Here is a 19,856-nt window from a genome sequence, read left to right as displayed (position 1 = left end):
CTATTCTGTAAAATTATCGTGGAAAACCAAGTTTTGTATATTTTTATAATTGGAAAACACTTATTTGAAGGGAAAAAATCGCGAAAAATCACCAGGGCCGATTTTCTAAACTTTTAAGCGGAAATATCCAAAAAAAATCGCCAAATTGGCGCGAAAATGCCAAATCTGGACACTCTGGTTGGCCGTTTACAGCTGACACCAAAAAAGGTGCAAAAGAATTGCTCTGTGTTAACGCGAAGGGCAACAACAAAAGAGAAGTTGCAGAAAATGAGCAACAATCTCTGTGTGAACCTAGTCTTAGGGACCAAATACAGTACTGTTCTGTTGTTGTTGTAGGCGTGTTCATGTTTTCAGAGTCCTTTCATGCAACTCTGTCAGGTTTTTGTTTCTTTACCGAACACATAGATGTCGCCCAAGTGTGCTGTCATCTGCGTGTGTGTGTTTGGATTTTGGCGCGAAATAAACAAAAGTGACCAAAAAGTGTGCGTTGCAGCTGGCAAAAGTGCATTTGCGTCTTGAAAAACTGTTTTAGTATCCAATATAATTAATTTTTATTCACACAGGAAAGTAAATTATTAAGAAAATGCCACGTCGAGATTATGTACAAGATAAGGGTAAGTATATCGCTCTCTATATTGTCAATACCCTTCGTGAGGATAACATAAATTTTACAGAATCAATTAAGACCTTTCTGTCCGAGTTCTGCAAAGAGGATGACACCGGGAAAAAGCAATTTGTTTACGCACATCAACTTGTGAAAATTGCCCATCGCGAACAAATACTCATCACAATAGATCTCGATCATGTATCGGAATTCAATGAAGAGCTTACAGAAGCCATTATTTCCAATTGCCGACGTTATCAAGCGATGTTCAGTGACGCTATTGTCGACCTTCTGCCCAGCTTCAAAGAACGTGAGGTTCCAGCCAAGGACGCCTTGGATGTTTACATCGAACACCGCTTGTTGATGGAGTCGCGCACACGCAATCCAATGGAACAACGGGATCAACGTAACAATTTTCCACCCGAGTTGATGAAACGATTGTAAAGAAAAGCTTATTAAAATATTCTACTATCTTTAAAAATGCAATATTTTTTCCGTATTTACAGTGAAGTCGCTTTCAAGCCACATTCCAATGAGAAGGCCCAGTCCATACGTGAAGTCAAGGCGGAACATATCGGAAAATTAGTAACTGTGCGAGGCATTGTTACTCGTTGCACTGAAGTAAAGCCAATGATGGTTGTAGCAACGTATACTTGTGATCGTTGCGGCTCTGAAACTTATCAGCCTGTAAACTCGTTAACATTCATACCTGTCCAAGAATGCCCCTCAGATGATTGTCGCGTGAACAAAGCTGGCGGCCGTTTATACTTGCAAACGCGTGGCTCGAAATTCGTTAAATTCCAGGAGATTAAAATACAGGAACACAGCGATCAAGTACCGGTTGGACATATACCACGCACCATGACGATTATGTGCCGTGGTGAAGTAACTCGTATGGCACAACCTGGAGATCATGTGCTCATTTCAGGAGTTTTTCTGCCATTAGTTCGCACAGGATTCCGACAAATAATTCAAGGCTTATTATCTGAAACATTCCTGCAGGCTTACGTAAGTATATCTTACCATTATTTGTTTTCTTTTCTCATAATTACGTACGGAACTGAACACATATAGCGCATCGTTTGCATAAATAAAAATGACGAGGCGAGTGACCAGGAATCTGAGCTTACGGCTGAAGAGTTGCAAGAGCTAGCACAGGACGACTTTTATGAGCGTCTTGCCACTAGCTTAGCGCCGGAGATATATGGTCACTTGGATGTGAAAAAGGCATTGCTGCTACTTTTGGTGGGAGGCGTTGATAAGCGTCCAGATGGCATGCGTATACGTGGTAACATAAATATCTGCCTGATGGGCGATCCTGGTGTAGCCAAATCTCAGCTACTTAGCTACATAAGTCGTCTTGCCGTGCGTTCACAATATACCACCGGTCGTGGTTCCTCTGGTGTGGGTTTAACCGCCGCCGTCATGAAGGACCCTCTCACTGGTGAAATGATGCTTGAGGGTGGCGCACTCGTGCTTGCCGATCAGGGTGTATGTTGCATTGACGAGTTCGATAAGATGGCAGATCAGGACCGCACAGCAATACACGAAGTAATGGAACAGCAAACAATTTCCATTGCCAAAGCAGGCATTATGACTACGTTGAATGCGCGTGTATCAATATTGGCTGCTGCCAATCCTGCTTTTGGACGTTACAATCCACGACGCACAGTTGAACAAAATATTCAGCTACCAGCTGCACTTCTGTCACGTTTCGATTTGCTTTGGCTAATGCAGGATAAACCAGATCGAGACAATGATTTGCGCTTAGCTAAGCACATTACCTACGTGCATAGTCACAACAAGCAGCCACCGACACGAGTAAAGGCACTCGATATGAATCTTATGCGACGTTACATCAACCTTTGCAAGCGCAAAAACCCCACTATACCCGATGAGTTGACGGAATACATTGTTGGAGCTTATGTGGAATTGCGACGGGAGGCGCGCAATCAAAAGGACATGACCTTTACATCGGCACGTAATCTCTTGGGAATTCTACGTTTATCTACGGCACTGGCGCGTCTACGTTTGTCGGATAAGGTTGAAAAGGATGACGTAGCCGAGGCGCTACGCCTGCTGGAAATGTCAAAGGATTCGTTGAATCAGTTACATGAGCATCAAAAAGGACAGTAAGTATTGCGCAATATTATTTTTATAGAATTAAGGCTCATACTAGTGGCATCTCTAGAAGGTAGTTAACCTTTAAACTTTTTGACTGAGGTCCAATTTTCTAACAAAAAATTAAAAAACCAGGCCATTGAAAAATCTTTCAAAATAATTGGAATAATGCTGAGTGGTGGTGCATGGTTGCCCCTATTTGCAATTTTATTTTACTATCAATATTTTAGTTGCCGTTCACATGACAGGCGCTTAACGCGCGTTATTCAGCCCTATTGCGAATTCCATGTGAACATATATTCCCGAAAATTATAAAGCAAAACCAAAACAATTTTTCCCAATTTGTTTTTGTTGTACATGTTAAATTATGGGAACGATTTATTCACATGGAGTTTGCAATAAGGCTGATTATATCAACTTCATTGCAATTTTCTTGTATCAATATTAAAACCTTTTTTCCAGCGTCCCCAACACATCGGACAAGATATTCGCTGTTGTGCGTGAATTAGCCGGCTCTAGCAATACTGTTAAAATCGCGGACGTAATTGATCGTTGCACAACTAAAGGCTTCAAACCAGACCAAGTGGACAAGTGCATTGAGGACTACGAGGAGCTGAACGTGTGGCAAGTCAACATGGCGCGCACCAAAATCACCTTTATGTAATGAAAACGACAGCTTGGTACGTCGTTTCGTTCGCACCTAAAGTACATATTTTGACTTGCATATTTTCATTTAACTCACTTTCATCTTCATCAATTACGTTTGTTGTTACTTGAATGGAAGTACGTGTTTTGTTCTTAATAACATGCTGAAAGTGTATTTTTTTAGTTTTAAATCAATAAACGTTAGAAAGACAATTTTATGTTCACTATAATTTATTTGAAATAAACGCATAAACTATTTGCGTTAAGAATACACATTGATATAGATAATAGTAAAAACAACAATAATACACAATATTAGATTCTCGGAAATATATGTACAATTGGATTGATTGCGGGTTGTGAAACAAATATTAATAACTTTGAATTTGATATTCATAAAACGCTTCGAAATAAAAACCTAATAAAATGGCATCCTGTTAAGTACCTCCAGAGCTATTCTCTAATAAAATGCTAATACCAATCGGAGAGCAAATGATATTGAAAGAACAGAAATGCTGGCGACGTCTACAACATCTATGTATTTCCTGCTGCTCGTGTGCAAAAATTGGTCTATAAAAATACGGCCCCTTAATTTTTGTAATGTATGCGTTAAAAGCGATATATTAATTCCCTTTTCGAGACTGTTCCCTTGTAGGGGAGGGTTTTCAACGATTTTATTTTCTACATTGCGCGATAACTTTTTAATACAAGTGTTAAAAAAAAAAAAATTATTCGCGTGCAAACGTGGCTCCCACATTTCTACGCAAAGCTCAATGTATAATTTTGGACTAAAACTCTAACCTATATATCGTCGTTTAAAGTACAAAACCAGGTATCGTCGTTCTGCAAAACGCGTAACTGATTATTTTTGCCAAAAATTGCATTTGCTCACAGAAGCTCTTGGCTCAAGCCAAATCCTGAAATATACTACTACTAAAGAGAGAACCATTTTGAAATATGAGTGTTTTTACTCTCTACAAAATAATTTATGCACCCTCACATAGGCGGTTTTGTACTTTAAACGACGATCTGTATGTAGATACATACATTTAGTGTAACCCGAATTTTATATTATTTAATATATTTGTTTTATTATGTACAAACATTCTACGGTGCAAAAAGAACTAAACAAGCTAAACTAAAAAAAAAAAATTAGATTGAATCTGCTTGCATGTTTCATTGCAAGCATCACATAGGTGTTGGTTGCACCATTGATGACCTAATAGAAGAAGAGCAAACGCTCTTGCGCCGAGGTCGATAGCAACCGCCATGTGCGTTTGATGGACACATACTGAATGAGCGCGCGCACACAAATCAAGAAGCCAAAGGCCATGATAAGCCACCAGAGCCACGAATTTTCGTGCGATGCCAGCTCGGTGGAGTTCTTCACAATGAGCGTCCACTTTGCCAGCGACAAGCCAAACCCGGACAGGGCGCCATATCGTGCAGCGATTGTGTGACAGAAGCAGGTGAGCATTAAGAAGCCGATCCAGTTGAAAAGGAATGCCACCATGAAGGCCATTATGAACATTATATCCGTGCCGAGCAGACTGTTGTCGGTGGTGCTGGTCAAATTCTCAGCCTCAGACGCATCGATGGCGATGAATGTAAGAGCTGGCGTGGTGCCAGCGGCGTTTGTGCCGGTTCCTGGCATACTGCCCACACCGTCACGTATATGGGCCAATAGGGGGTTTGGTGGCGGCAACGGCGGTGGTTGCAGCACGTGTGCGTTCATAAATGGCGGAGGCAGCTCCCCATTCATTGATTTCTCCATCTGCACCTCTTCGTATGTGGGCAGCTTGGCCGTGTGCTGCATTATTGGCACATCGCCAGTTATCATCATGACGCCGGCTGGCGTTGGTGTGTTAATTGGCGGCAAAGACACCTGTAGCACGGGCGGCGCCTGCTGTAGTGACGAATGCTGTAGCTGCTGAGTATTGCCGCCGCTGTTAGTCAACTCGTAGGGAGGAGGGGCACTGAAGTCCGCTTTTGGTGGGCCAAGCTCCTCACCATTGGACGTAGGTGGCGGTTGTTGATTATCCGACATCCTGTCGAGCGGTTGTACACGCACGTATGGGCGTTTGCGAAGTTAAGCTGTAAGAAAATTGCATAAAAACAATGAGGAAGTGCATCACAGAATAAACAAATAAGATTTTCATAATGATTTGGCAATTTATAAAAACAATTTTACAGAAGTAAAAGGCTTTCAGTTGGGTGATTGTTTAATATTTATTATAATTCGTGTGTGATACGATAGTAGAAATAATAATAAATAAGTAGTAGTCGTTGTACATTTATTAAAAGAGAAATTCTTGCATTTATTATTGGCTTAACGCCAGCAAAGCACGTCGATTTCATGATTGGTTCACAAATGGGTTAAGATTTGGTGTTGCATTTAGTTTTTTTTTTTGTTTTTTTTACTTAGTAAGGCAACATTTGACGAGTAAAGAACCCTTAGCTGATACATTTTTAACTTAGCCTATAAGGTTACTTATCAGCGCTCATTGGACGCCAACTTTCTCAGAGGATGTGCACCAGTGGCTGTATATTTCCCTCTAATTCTAAAATATAAAGACTTGAAGTAAATTTTTGATAACCCAATATTATATCGCTAGCTTAGAGTGAAAAGTTAAATTGGTTTCTAAAAGTTAGAGCTACCAAATTTTTTCTGTTCGTTTCTCTGCAGTGATACGCAAATTCGCTAAATCCAAAATAATCACCGAAAATTTCATAAGCCCCAAAGAATAAAAAGACCTTTCATCGAAGTTGCGGAATTTCACGCGTTTGAATGGTTTTAGTTAGAAAAATGTATAAAAATTTTATATTAAAATTTTGCAAAATAAATAAGAGATGGAAGAATATCAGTTCGAAAGGTTTTTATTATCTCCCGTAAAATTAACAAAAACTGGACTTAGCAATACTTCACTCTAAGCTAGAAGATATACGTATGTATATACATAGATGTACATACAGTGGTCGAAATAATTGTAGCCGCACCATATTTTGACAAGTTTTAACATATTATTTTGATTGTTATTTAAAAATATAGTTCATTCTTTAACAAACCCCGTGTAAATCCAAGTTTCATAGTTTGTGCAACATTCCAAAAAAAAAAATTTAGGCCATTTCAAACTTGTACTTTGGTCTACTAGAATTCAAAAGGCTACAAAACTGCGTACTCAGAATCTTTATAGGAAATCTAATTAAAAAAGCTTGCGATTTGTATGAAAGTTTGTTGATTTTTTTTAGAGCACTGCACAAAGTTTGAAACTTGGATTTACACGGGACTTGTTTAAGAATGAACTATATTTTGATTAAAAAAATAACCAAATTAAATAAAAATAAAAATAATATGTTAAAACTTGTCAAAATTGTGGGGCGGCTATAATTATTTCGACCACTGTATATTTATGTATGTAAAATCCATTACAACTGCAAGTTGCTGTAAAAAATCCTTCTGAAGGATTGGTTACCGATCTCGGTAGTTACCTACTTATTTTCTAACAAAACTGGATTGATAAAATGGCATTAAAGTATTTCACAATGTCTTTTGCAATATGTATGTATATCTCTTTTGTCTTTTCTGTGCTTAATATCTTGCACGTCGTCATTAAACTTATTTATTCTAGTAGCCATTAGCGTGGTAATCTGGAATTTTAAAGGCCCCTTTCAGTTGACGTTTTAGCTGCCCATTATTTTGGACGGTTCTCCTCCGTCTTTAGTAAATTATCGCTTAAAAGCCGCTGCTAAAGGCAGAGTTTTATAATGATGTTCACCGAATGGTCGACGCACTGGCAATCGCGTCATACCGTCTACTTCGTCGAGGCCTTCGTTGTCGTGAGCCATTTCGGCGCTCTCATTCAGCTTCTGGCGCTGTTTGTCGTAGCGTATGTACCACATCAGACAGAGTATAACAACCACGAGCAGCGCTAATGTTGCACCACTCGCAATGCTGGCGGTTTCGAGCATGGCACGCTGTCTTGTCGGCAAATATGAGCCATCGATTTCTTTGTACTCGCAACGTGGGCCCATAAAGCCGGTGGCGCACTCGCAGTTGTAGAGTATTTCATTGTGGATTTCAACGGTAAAACAGGTGGCTTCGTTTAGGCAATACCAAGCAGCGTAGGTGGGCGGGCAGCTGTAAATCGGGAATGTTATGTTTGGGCGCTGCGTGGTGGAATCATCATCAGCTGGTCCTGTGGATGGCAATGGCGGCGGCGGTGATTTCTGTATGGCACGACTGGAGCAAGCTGCCGCAAAAGGAGCGAGAAGAATAAGCGCTAGGAAAATGCAGAGCAATCGTTCCGTATCCGACGGATGTAAAAATGCAGCCCTGCGTTCGGGCATTGTGTCACTAAGTGCTCTTTGGTTGTCGTGCCAATTAGCGTGCGTTTTTTGGCTCTTGTCTGAAGGATGAGACAGTCGTTCATGCAACTCGTGCTGGCAGCATGCCAACCAATGTTTGGTGGATGAGTCGGTGCGCTGAAAATTAATGCAATGCTATTAATTAACAACATAAATAAAACTAAAGATTACTAGTAGAAGCAACCAAACTTTATTATAAAATAAAAATTACAATTAAAAAAGAGAAATATTGAGATTCCAGCGCTAATTGGTGAGCAATGCAGACAAATATTTTATGTAATGCGATCCAACTAAAGTATATTTATAAAAAAAAAACAAATAAAAAGGAACAAATTTGAACAAAACAAGTCAGCAAAAATCATTACAACAACCATAAATATTTATATATACATAAATTTGCTTTTTAACATGAGGAGATGATGAATGAGATAGCATTTGATTTGTTGCCCCTGCTGGGCCCCTGCTGTAGGTAATACATGTGCTGATTAATGTTGGCGTTCCTTAAAGCGCATAGTTTGGTGGCTAAAGGCCCCCCCGAGTTGAATGCGAAAGAGCGTATACGAGCGTCCTACAGCGAAAAATAGTAAGCTTATTAGTTAGGCAAGATAGTTTCAGGAAATAAACCCATATTCACAAGCAAACACTTAAAACAAAAACAGAAGCTATTATATTCACTGATAAATTTTGGACTTATGTTTGTATTTACCTTTTTGCCAGTTTAATTATATGTATTTATAAAGCCCAAAAATTACTTTCCACCGAACAGAATGAATTTCACAATTTTTTTAAATCACACTTTCATTTTCACTGTTAAGTCTACTCGTCTTATTTTTTTTTTTTGAACGGCAAGCACACTTGTCAACCGCGTTTTCGAATAACTTATACGCGCGAGTTCATCTACTAATTTAACGTTTCCGCACTCTCGATACGCGCCGCACACTAGTGGCAGGGCAGTTCCGTCGTTTGCGCGAGCTATCTAAAGTGGACGGCAAATTGAAGTACAGACAGCGGGCGGCAAAGAAAGAATAAATAACAACGCCTACGACGCTATCAAATGCTAGATTCGATTTGGTTAACTCGTCTAGTTACAAGCATCAGTATTCGCTTATTGGAATACTTGCATAAATAGTACAAACATATCTCAATTCAAGAAGCGGGCTTACGTATATCGTTTAGTATATGTATGCATCGCTGCCTTTTCAAAACGATGATGTAACTTCTTGCTGATGCGCAATTGTTATTCAATTTATCTGAGGGCTTAAGTTCGTCAAAATCTTTAAACTAAACCACACCTTTTTCAAGGGAATGCAGCCTTTTTTCATGCACAGTACAGCTTAATAAAACGATAATGTAATACTGATAAATTTACTTCGATGATGTAATACTGATAATTGAACTTATGCCACTAAAGTGTTTATTGTACCGTTGCTACTTGAAGTGCACTTAACATATTAAGCTGCAAACATACATATGTACATATATATGCACGAATTTCAAAACAGATGTAAGCCCAAAGTAATCCCCGAAAGTTATTCACACTATTCAAGCCACATGTAGATAGTGACCGACCTGGAAAAATATTAATCTATATTCAAATTTATATTAAATGTATATATGTTTCCGTCCTTTGTTGCCATAGCCGGACTTACTTACACCCTCACGAAAAAACGAATGCTCTCAAATTTTTAAACTTCAGAAACAGCGAAGCATTTAAGGACCCTGTTGAAGTCGCACACTTCCTGAGCCTCCCCCTAGCTGAAACTGACGACAACGTTGACGGATGAACCGACCCGAGCGGGGCTTACCCTGCAAAAATCGTTGGACCATGTAGTCTATTTGTGGTATATTGTTGGAGTACTTACAAAAGTGTTCCTCTTTCATGCTGTAGCGGTCCAACTCGTGTCTCTACACCAGCTTACTGTTACCCGATCAGTACTCGTGTTTTAATGAAATAGAAGTTGATTGAAGTTGAGCATTTGAAAGCACATTTGCATGCCTGGCTGTAGCCATATTTTTTTATATAAATTGTGGTTAATTTTGGAGTACTCCTTGGTCCTGCGGGAGTACTCTTTACATGCATGCATGGCGTACTCGCGATTTTTGCAGGGTAGTAACCGCTACAACAACAACAACAGGACTACAATTGGAAAAGTCAGATGGAAATATGAGATGCTAGCAAAAGTTCGTTATACAGATGAATTTTGATACCAACGGAGATGAGAGAATTCAATTCCAAAAAACGGGTACATCATCTTATCACCCTGCCGGAAGAAGAAATCAAATATGAATCAACTATCAAATGCCTCGCTTGCTTCGCAACGCCTGATAAGAACTTTTGCGTGGACCAATACAAAAATAGTGTTGAAATGCAAAAACGGTTTATAATGTAAACGTTATTGGCTTAGGTTGAAAGGACTGAAGAGCAGAACTGTAACACTTGCATTAATTTACATTTTTGTTTGCAAGTTTTTTTATTGTTGTTGTATTGACTTCATATCATTATGAGAGAGGGAGTAGGGATGTACCAACAAGAATATACAACAATAGTATGAAAGTCGTTAGAACTTGGAAAGATAGCGATGGCTGAATTAAAAAGTGTTACACCATGTTACAGTTTTGCCCGTCACTGTAAGTGAGTTCAAACAGACAAACAGACATACAGACAAACAATCTCCAGTTTTATTATAGTATAGATAGTAAATTTGAGCCTTACTTCTGCATTAAATGGCACATTGTAGGAAATAATTTCAAAATAGGTTATATAAAAATATAAGTCTACGAAGTTAAAATCCACAGGTATCCACACAGAACCAACTTATTCGCAGTAGTTCATACATATCTTGGGAATTATAAAAAAAAACTATACCTATCTTCGAAAACTTAAACGCTTAGCTTATATAACGAACAGCGATTGTTTTTTTTTTTTTTTTTTGATAAGCTGTTTTTTCATAGCAGAATACACTCGGAGGTTCGCTATTGCCTGCCGAGAGGCGACCGCTATTTGAAAAAACTTGTTTATGTTTTATTTTTTGATGTTGGTCGGAAACTGGGCCCGAACCCAGGCCCTGTGGAATGGAAGCGAGTATTCCACTTGCAAAGTGCGCTATGTAAAATTGTTTCGATTTTTAGTGCAAATACTGGCGATTTCAGAAAAATCAAGAAATACCTACATGTGGCAGCTATCTTGAGTTCTACTCGCAAACAAAGCGCACGCCATGAGAGTGTGCCCCTACTAAATAGTTATTACTTGTTGTGAGGAATTATATTAAGTGCTACAGCACGAACTTTAAGCTTAATGTGAAGTGAACTATGTATACTGTTGTTGTAGTTCTCTACCCACTCACACACATTTCTATATTTACGGAGGGTCCAAATCATTTATTCGTGTGAATTTAGTTATCGCAAATATTAAATTAACATTTATAATGGTTTGGTTTTGTTTTCATTTTCTAAGTATTGAAACGGTCTGCATACATACATATCGTCACTGAAATGCAAAAAGCCGTAACTAATAAAAAATTCAAAATTCACTTTTCGATTGATATGATGGATTTCATCGAATTACAACTCCCCACATCGTTTTATAAAAAAAAAAATACTAGTTACGACTTTTTCCATTTCAGTGACTATGTTGTTATGTCTTTTTGCATTTCAGGTGACGATATGAACATACATACATACCGTCGATGGTTTTGCAAAACCGCCCATTGGCCAGTTGCAAAACCGCCTAAATCGCCGGTGTGGCAAAAATGAGATTTAATAACCGTGATCTCCAGGCAACGAGATTTATGCCTAAAAATCACAAAATGACAAAACAGTTTAAGCTTAAAAAACCTGCATAAAAATATTCAAAAATCTTTTGAACGGAATCGTAGTAATGAGATTTTTGATGCTGTTTTTTAACTTTTTTCGAATATTGGTTTGAGAAACACTGGGCCAACAGCATCAACAAGCTCATTATTACGATTCCGTTGAAAATTAAAAAAAAATATATATATTTTTTATGCAAATTTTTTAAGCTCAAACCGTTTTGTCATTTGAGGGGATTTTTTTTTCAAAAAAGTCTTTAAGAAACTATTTTTATTCATAAAAAACTCCATTTTCGGAGGTACTTACAAATCGGTCCAGCTCACGTAAATCTTAGTATATAGTACAGAAATATTTTGGTGGGCGTCTTAAAATACAACAGATTTTATAATTCCAATGGAAACACAGTTACGATTTTTTTTTTTGTATGGGGAGTGAGGCAGTCTAATGTACATACATATGTAAGTAGAATATATGTTTTTAAGAACGTGCAGTATTGCGATTTCTGAGTACTTCCCCGATAGCCTAAATACTTGAAACTTTAAACTTAGTTCAAAACCCAATGACAAGCAACAAGAAAGAGGAATTAATCCGCTAGGTGGCACAAAGTCGAGATATTTAAAAAAAAAACAGTATTTATAGTCCGTTTCGATTCTTGTTGCCCACATGGAAATAAATAACTTTACAAAAAATGTTTCCGATAGGTGGCGCAGGAGTCGAAATGTTTCTTAATTTATATTTAGAAATCTTGTTTTATTATTAATGTTACTTTTTTACTATTAATATGTTATATACAAGAATACATACGCATCATACACATGTACATGCGTAAATGTGTAAATGAATTCGCATGCATTTACGCACAGATGTACATAAGTTTATTTAGATACTTTTATACATATGTACGTAGAGATGTAGTAGATCCACATGGGGATAATTAAATCAAAAAGCAATTCAAAATTACTTATGTCTATACATATTTCATTAACTGAAAGCTTTTATTAAAATTAGCACTTAGGGCAAAAACGTTGAAAGGCCTTTAAAAGAACGCGTGAAGGAGCTTGGTATCTTCCAGATATACATACATATGTATGTGTGCATATGTCTGTACATGAACAGATATGAATAATGAAAAAATACGTTATTTAAACAATTGTTCAATGGTTAAGTCAATAATTTTATACATTGTAAATATGCAAAAATCGAGCTATTTATCCAGTGTCGAACCTCTCCTGTAACAATCGCAAAACAGTTGTGATAAATACGAATTCGATAAGATAAAATTTCAGTAAACCCAATGACGGAATGTAGCTACATACATACTTACATACTACATACATTCAAACAAACAATTGCACTATATTTACGCGTGAAGAAGATTAAAAGTTAAACAGCCGTTTTCGAAAACAGAAATATGAATTTAAAATCAAATTTAATANCTGAGAGTGAGTGCAAAACTGTAACATCTGCCTTAATTTACATTTTTGTCTGCTGGTTTTTTTATTGTTGTTGTATTTACTTCAAATCATTATGAGATAGGGAGTAGGGATGTACCAACAAGAATATACAGCAAAAGTATGAAAGTCGTTAGAACTTGGAAATATAGCGGTGGCTGAAACAAAAAGTGTTAAACCATGTTACAGTTTTGCTCGTCACTGTATGTACAAGTAATAATAGTTAAACTCAAAGACACCGCTGAAGTCATGAAAAAAAATATATAAATAGTTTTTTAAGCACCAAACAATAAATGCGGCTTCTTATTTGAATTTACATTTGATATTCGCATTCCCCATTTTAGCTACTGACAAATGGGTTGAGGTATTCCACTCAAGAAAACAACTTGATTGTCCAACTGCAGCTCGATGCAATACTTGAAATTATCATCGTGTACATGACTCGAAGTATAAACAAGTTATGTTTGAGAGTAACGACTTGTGCTAGTAGTAATTAGTTTTTTTAGAGTAGGTACGGATACTGGTGTTCAAAGTGCACTTGTAAAGCAAATTTTCGCGGAATTCTAGAAGTGAGAACCGGAAAATGCCTTTTTAGCTTCGTTTGTTGTTCAAAATTATAAATGATCATTTACAAGACATTTATTATTACACATATAAAATTAATAAAAACAAACAATGTTGTGCCTAAACTTTCGAATATAGCGTGTCTGGCTCCTCACCGCGTGTATGGCACGTTTCGCTTTAAACTAGTCGTATTATTGCAAAGTGTTTAACTATTAATGCGAAATATTTAAAATTCTGATTTTTGTTGTTGCAACAATATAAGAATTGTCCAGTCTGTCTTTAATTTCAAATATCCCATAAGCATTTTAACCTTCATCAAATACTTAGGTATTTTTTTTAGCATAGCAACTAGAGTTTTCTGGATGCTTTCGCAATAATTGTAAATTGATCACTGCTTATCCTCGCTGGTGGGTTTTCATACAGACGATTTGTAGAGTCGTATAAGATCACTGATTTTCGCAGCAGAGCGTAAATGTGTAAGTACTTTATATACATATATCGTCGACGTTTTTGCAAAACCGCCTATCTTACGGCACTCAATTTATACAGGAGAGCGAAAAAACGGTTTATTCTATGACGGCATTGCCTTGATAGGCGGTATTTTCTCTAGCTATTATTTTACAAATCTGTTGTTTTAATAACGATTTAACGATTTTTATGCATAAATCTCGATGCCTGGAGTTCAGGGTTACCAAATCTCATTTTTGCACACGATCCAGAAAATAAAGGTCGCGCCATTCGCGGACCGCTAACCCTCTCATCGTCGATTTGACAGCATCCACCCAATCGCTGACGTCATAAAATACTTTTGTTTACATTCACTGTTGCCAACTTAATGCTTTTCGCACCAAATTTAGTGGGTATTCAAAACCCGAACATTTTTGAGTTTGGTGCTTGGTGCGTTTTTGGTGCTTTTGTTTTTAGTTTGAAGACACCAAATTATAAAATCTTAAAAAAATGGAAGCAAAATTTATAGCAATCATAAGCGTGGTAAGCAACTTCACAAAAATTTTAATAAAATCATGGCACAATCATAAGCGACAACAAAATATGTGGCAGCACCTTCAATCAAGCCAGAAAAAATCGACCGTCGTGCAAGAAACATTGATTTTTATTAATTTGAATCGGCATCCTTACAATATAATTATGTATGCATATAAAGTCCATAAAATACACCAATAAATATTTGGTGCTTTTTCAAATTGAAAACTTGGCAATACTGCCTTTTGTTCGATGCTTCCTCTTTTTCTTGTCGAGTTCGTCTTGCTCTCTCATTCTGGTATTTATTGACGTCACGGCCAGTTACTCTCAGGTCGATTGGCGCAATCTTGTATTCTATCATTCTTGATTTTTGCAACAACCGCGATTTAGGCGGTTTTGCAACAGGTCGATGGGCGGTTTTGCAAAAACAACGACAATATGTATGTGAGGATTTATTTATACAATAGAGCGCGATAAAAAAGAGGTACAGAATTGTGAAAAATTATGCCTAACAGACCTTTTTTTGTATTAAATGTCTGGATCAATTCATTATAATAATAATAATAAATTGGCGCTTACACATATGGGTAGTTCCAATCTGGCGTTAATTGACGCTCGTTTTGACATGTTAAAAAAAAGAAAAGGTCAAAATTAAAAAAAAAGGTTTTTCTAGATTAGCATAGCAATTAAATGCCCCCTCATTCAGTAAAAAATATACAACTGTTGGTAGTAGCGATTTAAAGATATTAGTAAACATACTTGGCTTACAAAATTGCAAAACTTTGCGAATTGGGAAAGAACTATTTGTACAAAAGTTTTTGTAGTAATATTGGAAATGTTTAAGGTTAATTTTTCAAGTTTTTAAATGTAGTAATCTTTTGCTGCTTTATGATTACTCAGCTGAATTATCTGACGTGACGTTACCTGGCGTTACGTTACTAAAATCTCCGTTGAAAAAGTTTTGTTAATATTGTCCTTGAAGGAATTTTTAACGGCGAGAAAACATGCATGCTCATCCTCAAATAACCTGGGATATAACTTTAAAACTATTTAGGAATTTTCGATATTCGATATTCGAAAAATCAAGATTTCAAAAAAGCCGCCTATAAACTTCCGAAAAACCGGTGGAAACCGGTTTGGAAAATCACCCTAGTAAATACATAAGGAACTTGTTTTACTATAAATACTTAAAAAAGCAATAAGTGGGAGGTTTCGACGGGTTGCTTCATTAATCAAGTAGGGACAGCAGGCAACTTTTGAAATGGCTAAGTGGTGACTTTTCGTGGCGCAAATCTCTGAATGCGGTTGGCATATGTATATGGCAACCTTATTTCATATCCTATCTTATAGAAGATGAGACGACAGGCTACTTTTCGTGATTCGGTTCCACCTCCGCAGGTACGGATAAGTGTGACCTAAGTGCTGCGAATTGTTGCGTTAGTTCGGATCAATAAAAGAGCTTTTCTTACAAGAGTTAAAAGGAGAAGAGGACAGCGACAGGATGCCATTTGATGTCGCCGCAACATCACCTGCCCATATGCTCCACGCTTCCTGGGGCTACCGCTAGTAGAGCTTGACGACAACGATCGAGGGACTAACCGATCTGGGCGGGGTTGTTGTAGCCGCTATAAGAACAACAATAACAACAAGAAGAGTTTTTTGCCCAATATACATAAGTTCATCACTGCAGTCATAAGTTTTAAACAATTCTTAAGAAACTTGATCACAAAGTGTGCTCTCGATGAAAGGAAAAGTTGATCGCAAATCATTCCATACAATATGCTCTGTCAGTGTTCAATGCGATATATTTTTAGTTCCTTTATAAATCTTAATAAAAATGTCCACTATCTCACAAAATAGTAGTAAAATCTGTCCTTGGGAGTACGGGAAAGTATTTCCAGTAAAATCTGACTAATTCTGACTAGTCCGGACTCGAACGGCATCGCAACTATTATAAAAAGCAGCCAAATCGGTCGATAAATATGATAGATATAGGACGTTTAATTGTTTTTATGCTGTAGACTTTCCGCTGGAATCCATATGTTAGTGTTTGGCCGAGCTTCTCCTCCGATGTGCGCCGTGCGCCTTGAAATTATTGGAGGCACCTAAAGTTTTACGTCGACATCGAACGGCGATTGTATTTTTGTGAGAAGCTGTTTTTCATGACAGAAATACACTCGTAGGTTTGCCATTGCCTGTCGAGGGACGACCGCTGTTAAGAAAAACACTTTTTTTACATTTTTTGTGATGTTGTTTTGACCAGGGCTTGAACCCAGGCACTGCGATGTGGAAGCGCGCACTGCTAACCACTACACCACAGGTGCCGATCAATTCACAAACGAATATAAATAAAGCAGCAATACTTCGAGGATTTATACACGCATATAAATTATGTTCGACGATTATTTTGTATTTTGAAGAAACCAATAACAACATTCGCAAAAAAATTATCAAAAATTAGCTCGCTATGTGGCGCTCGAGACGAGTTATTTATAAGAGTCGTATTTGAGGCGTTCAGCGCACAAACTGATTAACTCCATCAACAAAAAGTTAGGTGATGCGATCAAATAATGTACATTATTTTTTAAGATTCCATTTATATTATAAAATCAAATAAATAATGTTGTTATAAATATTATGTACTATTGTATGTTATACATATAGTTATTATAAACGTAATAAGTTATGACTATACCAAGTGCTTTGACACTTAAATTTAAGATTTTTCAGAAAGTGGAGTTAATCGATGTGTGCACTGAACGGCTCATTTATGAACTGATTTCTTTTAAATTCAAAATGTATGTATGTATGTTACTTGCATGATAAAAGATACTTTTGAAACCAAAAAAATCCGTATTTATGTACAATCTGGTTGAAGTTCATAATGGGTATTAATTTCGTTATAAAAAATGCTTCTGCAAAAAATGGACCAGCGGGTGGCGCCGGAGTCGAATTATTTAAAGTAATATTTTATGGGTGTCCATGTCCATCATATGAAAGTCGGTTATTTACTACCTACGTCTTGCTTCATCGCAGACAGGAGCCTTGCATTTAATTGTAGCAGGGTATGTAATGTTGATAATACAGTGAAAACTCCCATAAGCAGACACCGATGGTCATCTACTTTTTGTCGGTATAGAAATAAAATTAAAATTCAAATATTACAAACTGAAATTGCGGGTTTCTAAACTAAAATAATATTTATTCTTCCTTAGACAGAAACAGGATGAAATAAGAATAAATTCAAATTTATGGCGTTTTCTTTCCTACCGCAAAATCTCATTGCCCGCTCCGCTCAAGCAGCACGAATAGTGCAACGAAAAGGCAACACATTTTCTAGAAAAGAAAATATATTTGAACTTTAAACGACGATATGTAGAAGCGCAAGAGTCAACATCTGACTGAAAAAAAATTGACCGCTTGTTAGAGCTTCGCGTCCGCTTAAGGGAGATTTTTTTCATAACTGGACATTTTTGAGTGCCGGCGTCCGTTTATCGGAAAGTCTGTGTATGGGAGAGAATTTGTATGGAAAAAACCATAAATTGTTCGTTCCCAAGAATGTGACCGCCTATTAGAGCGTCCGTCTTTGAGAGCTTTCACTGTATACACCTTAATGTATTTAATTATCAGGTATTTGCTATATTACGCAGTCCATTTAGACTAAAGCGTCGTGTACATATGTATGTATATATTTCATGCATTTCGTCGTTTAAAAGATCAACTTAAATCGAATTTAGACATTTTTACATCTTTTAAAACGAATACAATAATTCTTTATCCTCAAAATCAAAACCTTTTAATCACATACATACATATGTATGTACGTACATAAGTGGTTTATTAAATGCCCACATATTCCTATTTGTGAATGAAATTTGAGTAATACAAATGCTATAGGAAACCCCGTAATCATGATAAAAATATTTTATTTTTATTTTTTTTTTTTTAATATTTATATCATGCCCGTACTGGCATCCGGTTCCTAAAGTAATTTTTCTCCAATACCGATTTCATTGCTTGGAAGCACCGAAAGACAATAAAAACTACAAAATACATATGTATGTATGTATAGATCCTAATGATTCTTTCGCAACTACCCCACGCAAGGATATTTCTATTTTCAACATTTAATTTGAGAAATGCAGAACCGCGTATCAAGATAATGCAAAACCGCGTATGTGAGGTGGCATAAATTATTTTCCAGATAGTAGAAACACTCATATTTCTAAATGGTTCTCTTTTTTACAAAGCAATCGCATTTATGACTAATATATTTCAGGACGAATGGATGGATAAGGCTTGAGCCAAGAGCTTGTGCGAGCAAATCCAATTTTTGACAAATAAATTGCAGTTACGCGGTTTTGCAGAACGACGATACGCGGTTTTGTATTTTAAACGACGATATGTAGGCTTTTATCGATAAATCAATTAACTTCAATATACCAGAGCCAGTGCAATTGGCCAAAAATCAGCTCGAATTGTATAGGCAAAATATTTACAATACATATATCTACATATGTATGTATGTATATACATACGTATATGGATGTACACACAAATTTAGAAACGCTGATTGTAAAACTAGAAAACTTTTCCATACGAAATAATTCGTAAATGTAGACGTTTATAGTATATGTTTACGTAAGAATAATCTTGAATTACAATCACGGCCGCAATCTTTAGTTCAAGCCTTTGAGCAAGAGCTTAACGCCAACCCACTTTTTTTTTACACATTAGCTGCGTTGGCCATTTTCCTCATCGATCAATTAGATTTCAAATAAATTTGAATTACCTTTTAACGCCGTTTTTCTCCAATTCTCGGCACTACTTATCTTCACCCACTTTTATTGAATGTTTTCACAGCTCGTTTTGCTAATTATTGTTGCTAAAATGAGTGTTTTTTTATATTAAAACAAATTTTTAAGATGAACAAAAACAATTGCCAGTTAACTTTTTTCCGTTCCTCTTCCCAATACAATCATCAATGAAGTAAAAACTAGAGGTGTAAAACCATCGATTTTTTTTTTTGGTCCTATCGATAGTCCGACAGACATGTGATTCTGTATTTATTATAGTTTTATTTCTTCTCTTTTCATTTCTCTTAAACATCCAAGTGGAACTAAAAATTTGGTTCCTACTTTTTTAAAAGTGTACCTTTTAAAATACCGCTTACTCCAGTAAAACACTGATAATAATTAACTTAATACCAATCATCTACTCACCACTTTTTACTATTTAATAAAAATGATATCAAAACGGTTTCTTGTTCTAAAATTTCAATTTACTAGCTAAATACCTTACATAGGACTTGGGAT

At 36.7% G+C, this 19,856-nt stretch overlaps 3 protein-coding genes across 5 annotated transcripts; 1 reads left to right on the top strand and 2 right to left on the bottom strand.

The window, feature by feature from the left end:
* The first annotated feature begins 430 nt into the window (after window positions 1-430).
* Window positions 431-4,199, top strand: Mcm7 (minichromosome maintenance 7). The gene is made up of 5 exons (XM_017627664.1): window positions 431-614; window positions 675-1,044; window positions 1,111-1,612; window positions 1,679-2,736; window positions 3,188-4,199. The coding sequence occupies exons 1-5, from the start codon at window positions 584-586 to the stop codon at window positions 3,387-3,389; spliced, it is 2,163 nt and encodes a 720-aa protein (XP_017483153.1). The 5' UTR covers window positions 431-583; the 3' UTR covers window positions 3,390-4,199.
* Window positions 3,579-19,521, bottom strand: Ndfip (Nedd4 family interacting protein). The gene is made up of 2 exons (XM_017627665.1): window positions 19,334-19,521; window positions 3,579-5,464 (listed from the first exon to the last, which is right to left on the bottom strand). The coding sequence occupies exon 2, from the start codon at window positions 5,415-5,417 to the stop codon at window positions 4,590-4,592; it is 828 nt and encodes a 275-aa protein (XP_017483154.1). The 5' UTR covers window positions 5,418-5,464; window positions 19,334-19,521; the 3' UTR covers window positions 3,579-4,589.
* Window positions 6,973-19,497, bottom strand: Krn (Keren). 3 transcript variants are annotated; one of them, XM_017627667.1, is made up of 2 exons: window positions 19,334-19,497; window positions 6,973-7,852 (listed from the first exon to the last, which is right to left on the bottom strand). In XM_017627667.1, exon 2 carries the CDS (start codon window positions 7,715-7,717, stop codon window positions 7,097-7,099), a length of 621 nt encoding a protein of 206 aa, XP_017483156.1. In that variant the 5' UTR covers window positions 7,718-7,852; window positions 19,334-19,497; the 3' UTR covers window positions 6,973-7,096. The 3 variants fall into 3 exon arrangements, with proteins under 3 accessions (XP_017483156.1, XP_017483155.1, XP_017483157.1); XM_017627666.1 differs by lacking the exon at window positions 19,334-19,497 and adding an exon at window positions 19,080-19,279; XM_017627668.1 differs by lacking the exon at window positions 19,334-19,497 and adding an exon at window positions 8,442-8,655.
* Window positions 19,522-19,856: the final 335 nt, after the last annotated feature.

This window comes from Rhagoletis zephyria, unplaced genomic scaffold (genome assembly GCF_001687245.7).
Source record: "Rhagoletis zephyria isolate East Lansing unplaced genomic scaffold, Rhagoletis_zephyria_1.1 Rzeph_scaffold_05384, whole genome shotgun sequence".
NCBI lineage: Eukaryota > Metazoa > Arthropoda > Insecta > Diptera > Tephritidae > Rhagoletis > Rhagoletis zephyria.
This window is presented reverse-complemented; position numbering and strand designations above follow the sequence as displayed.

Excerpts from the sequence above, each read along its gene's own strand:
- Mcm7 (XM_017627664.1), top strand. The coding sequence starts at position 584 with ATGCCACGTCGAGATTATGTACAAGATAAGG. Across the intron at positions 615-674 it reads AGATTATGTACAAGATAAGG|AATCAATTAAGACCTTTCTG; the intron begins GTAAGTATATCG and ends TAAATTTTACAG. Across the intron at positions 2,737-3,187 it reads CATGAGCATCAAAAAGGACA|CGTCCCCAACACATCGGACA; the intron begins GTAAGTATTGCG and ends CCTTTTTTCCAG.
- Ndfip (XM_017627665.1), bottom strand. The coding sequence starts at position 5,417 with ATGTCGGATAATCAACAACCGCCACCTACGTCCAATGGTGAGGAGCTT.
- Krn (XM_017627666.1), bottom strand. The coding sequence starts at position 19,139 with ATGGAAAAGTTTTCTAGTTTTACAATCAGCGTTTCTAAATTTGTGTGT. Across the intron at positions 7,853-19,079 it reads TTGTGTGTACATCCATATAC|CGCACCGACTCATCCACCAA; the intron begins GTATGTATATAC and ends ATTAATTTTCAG.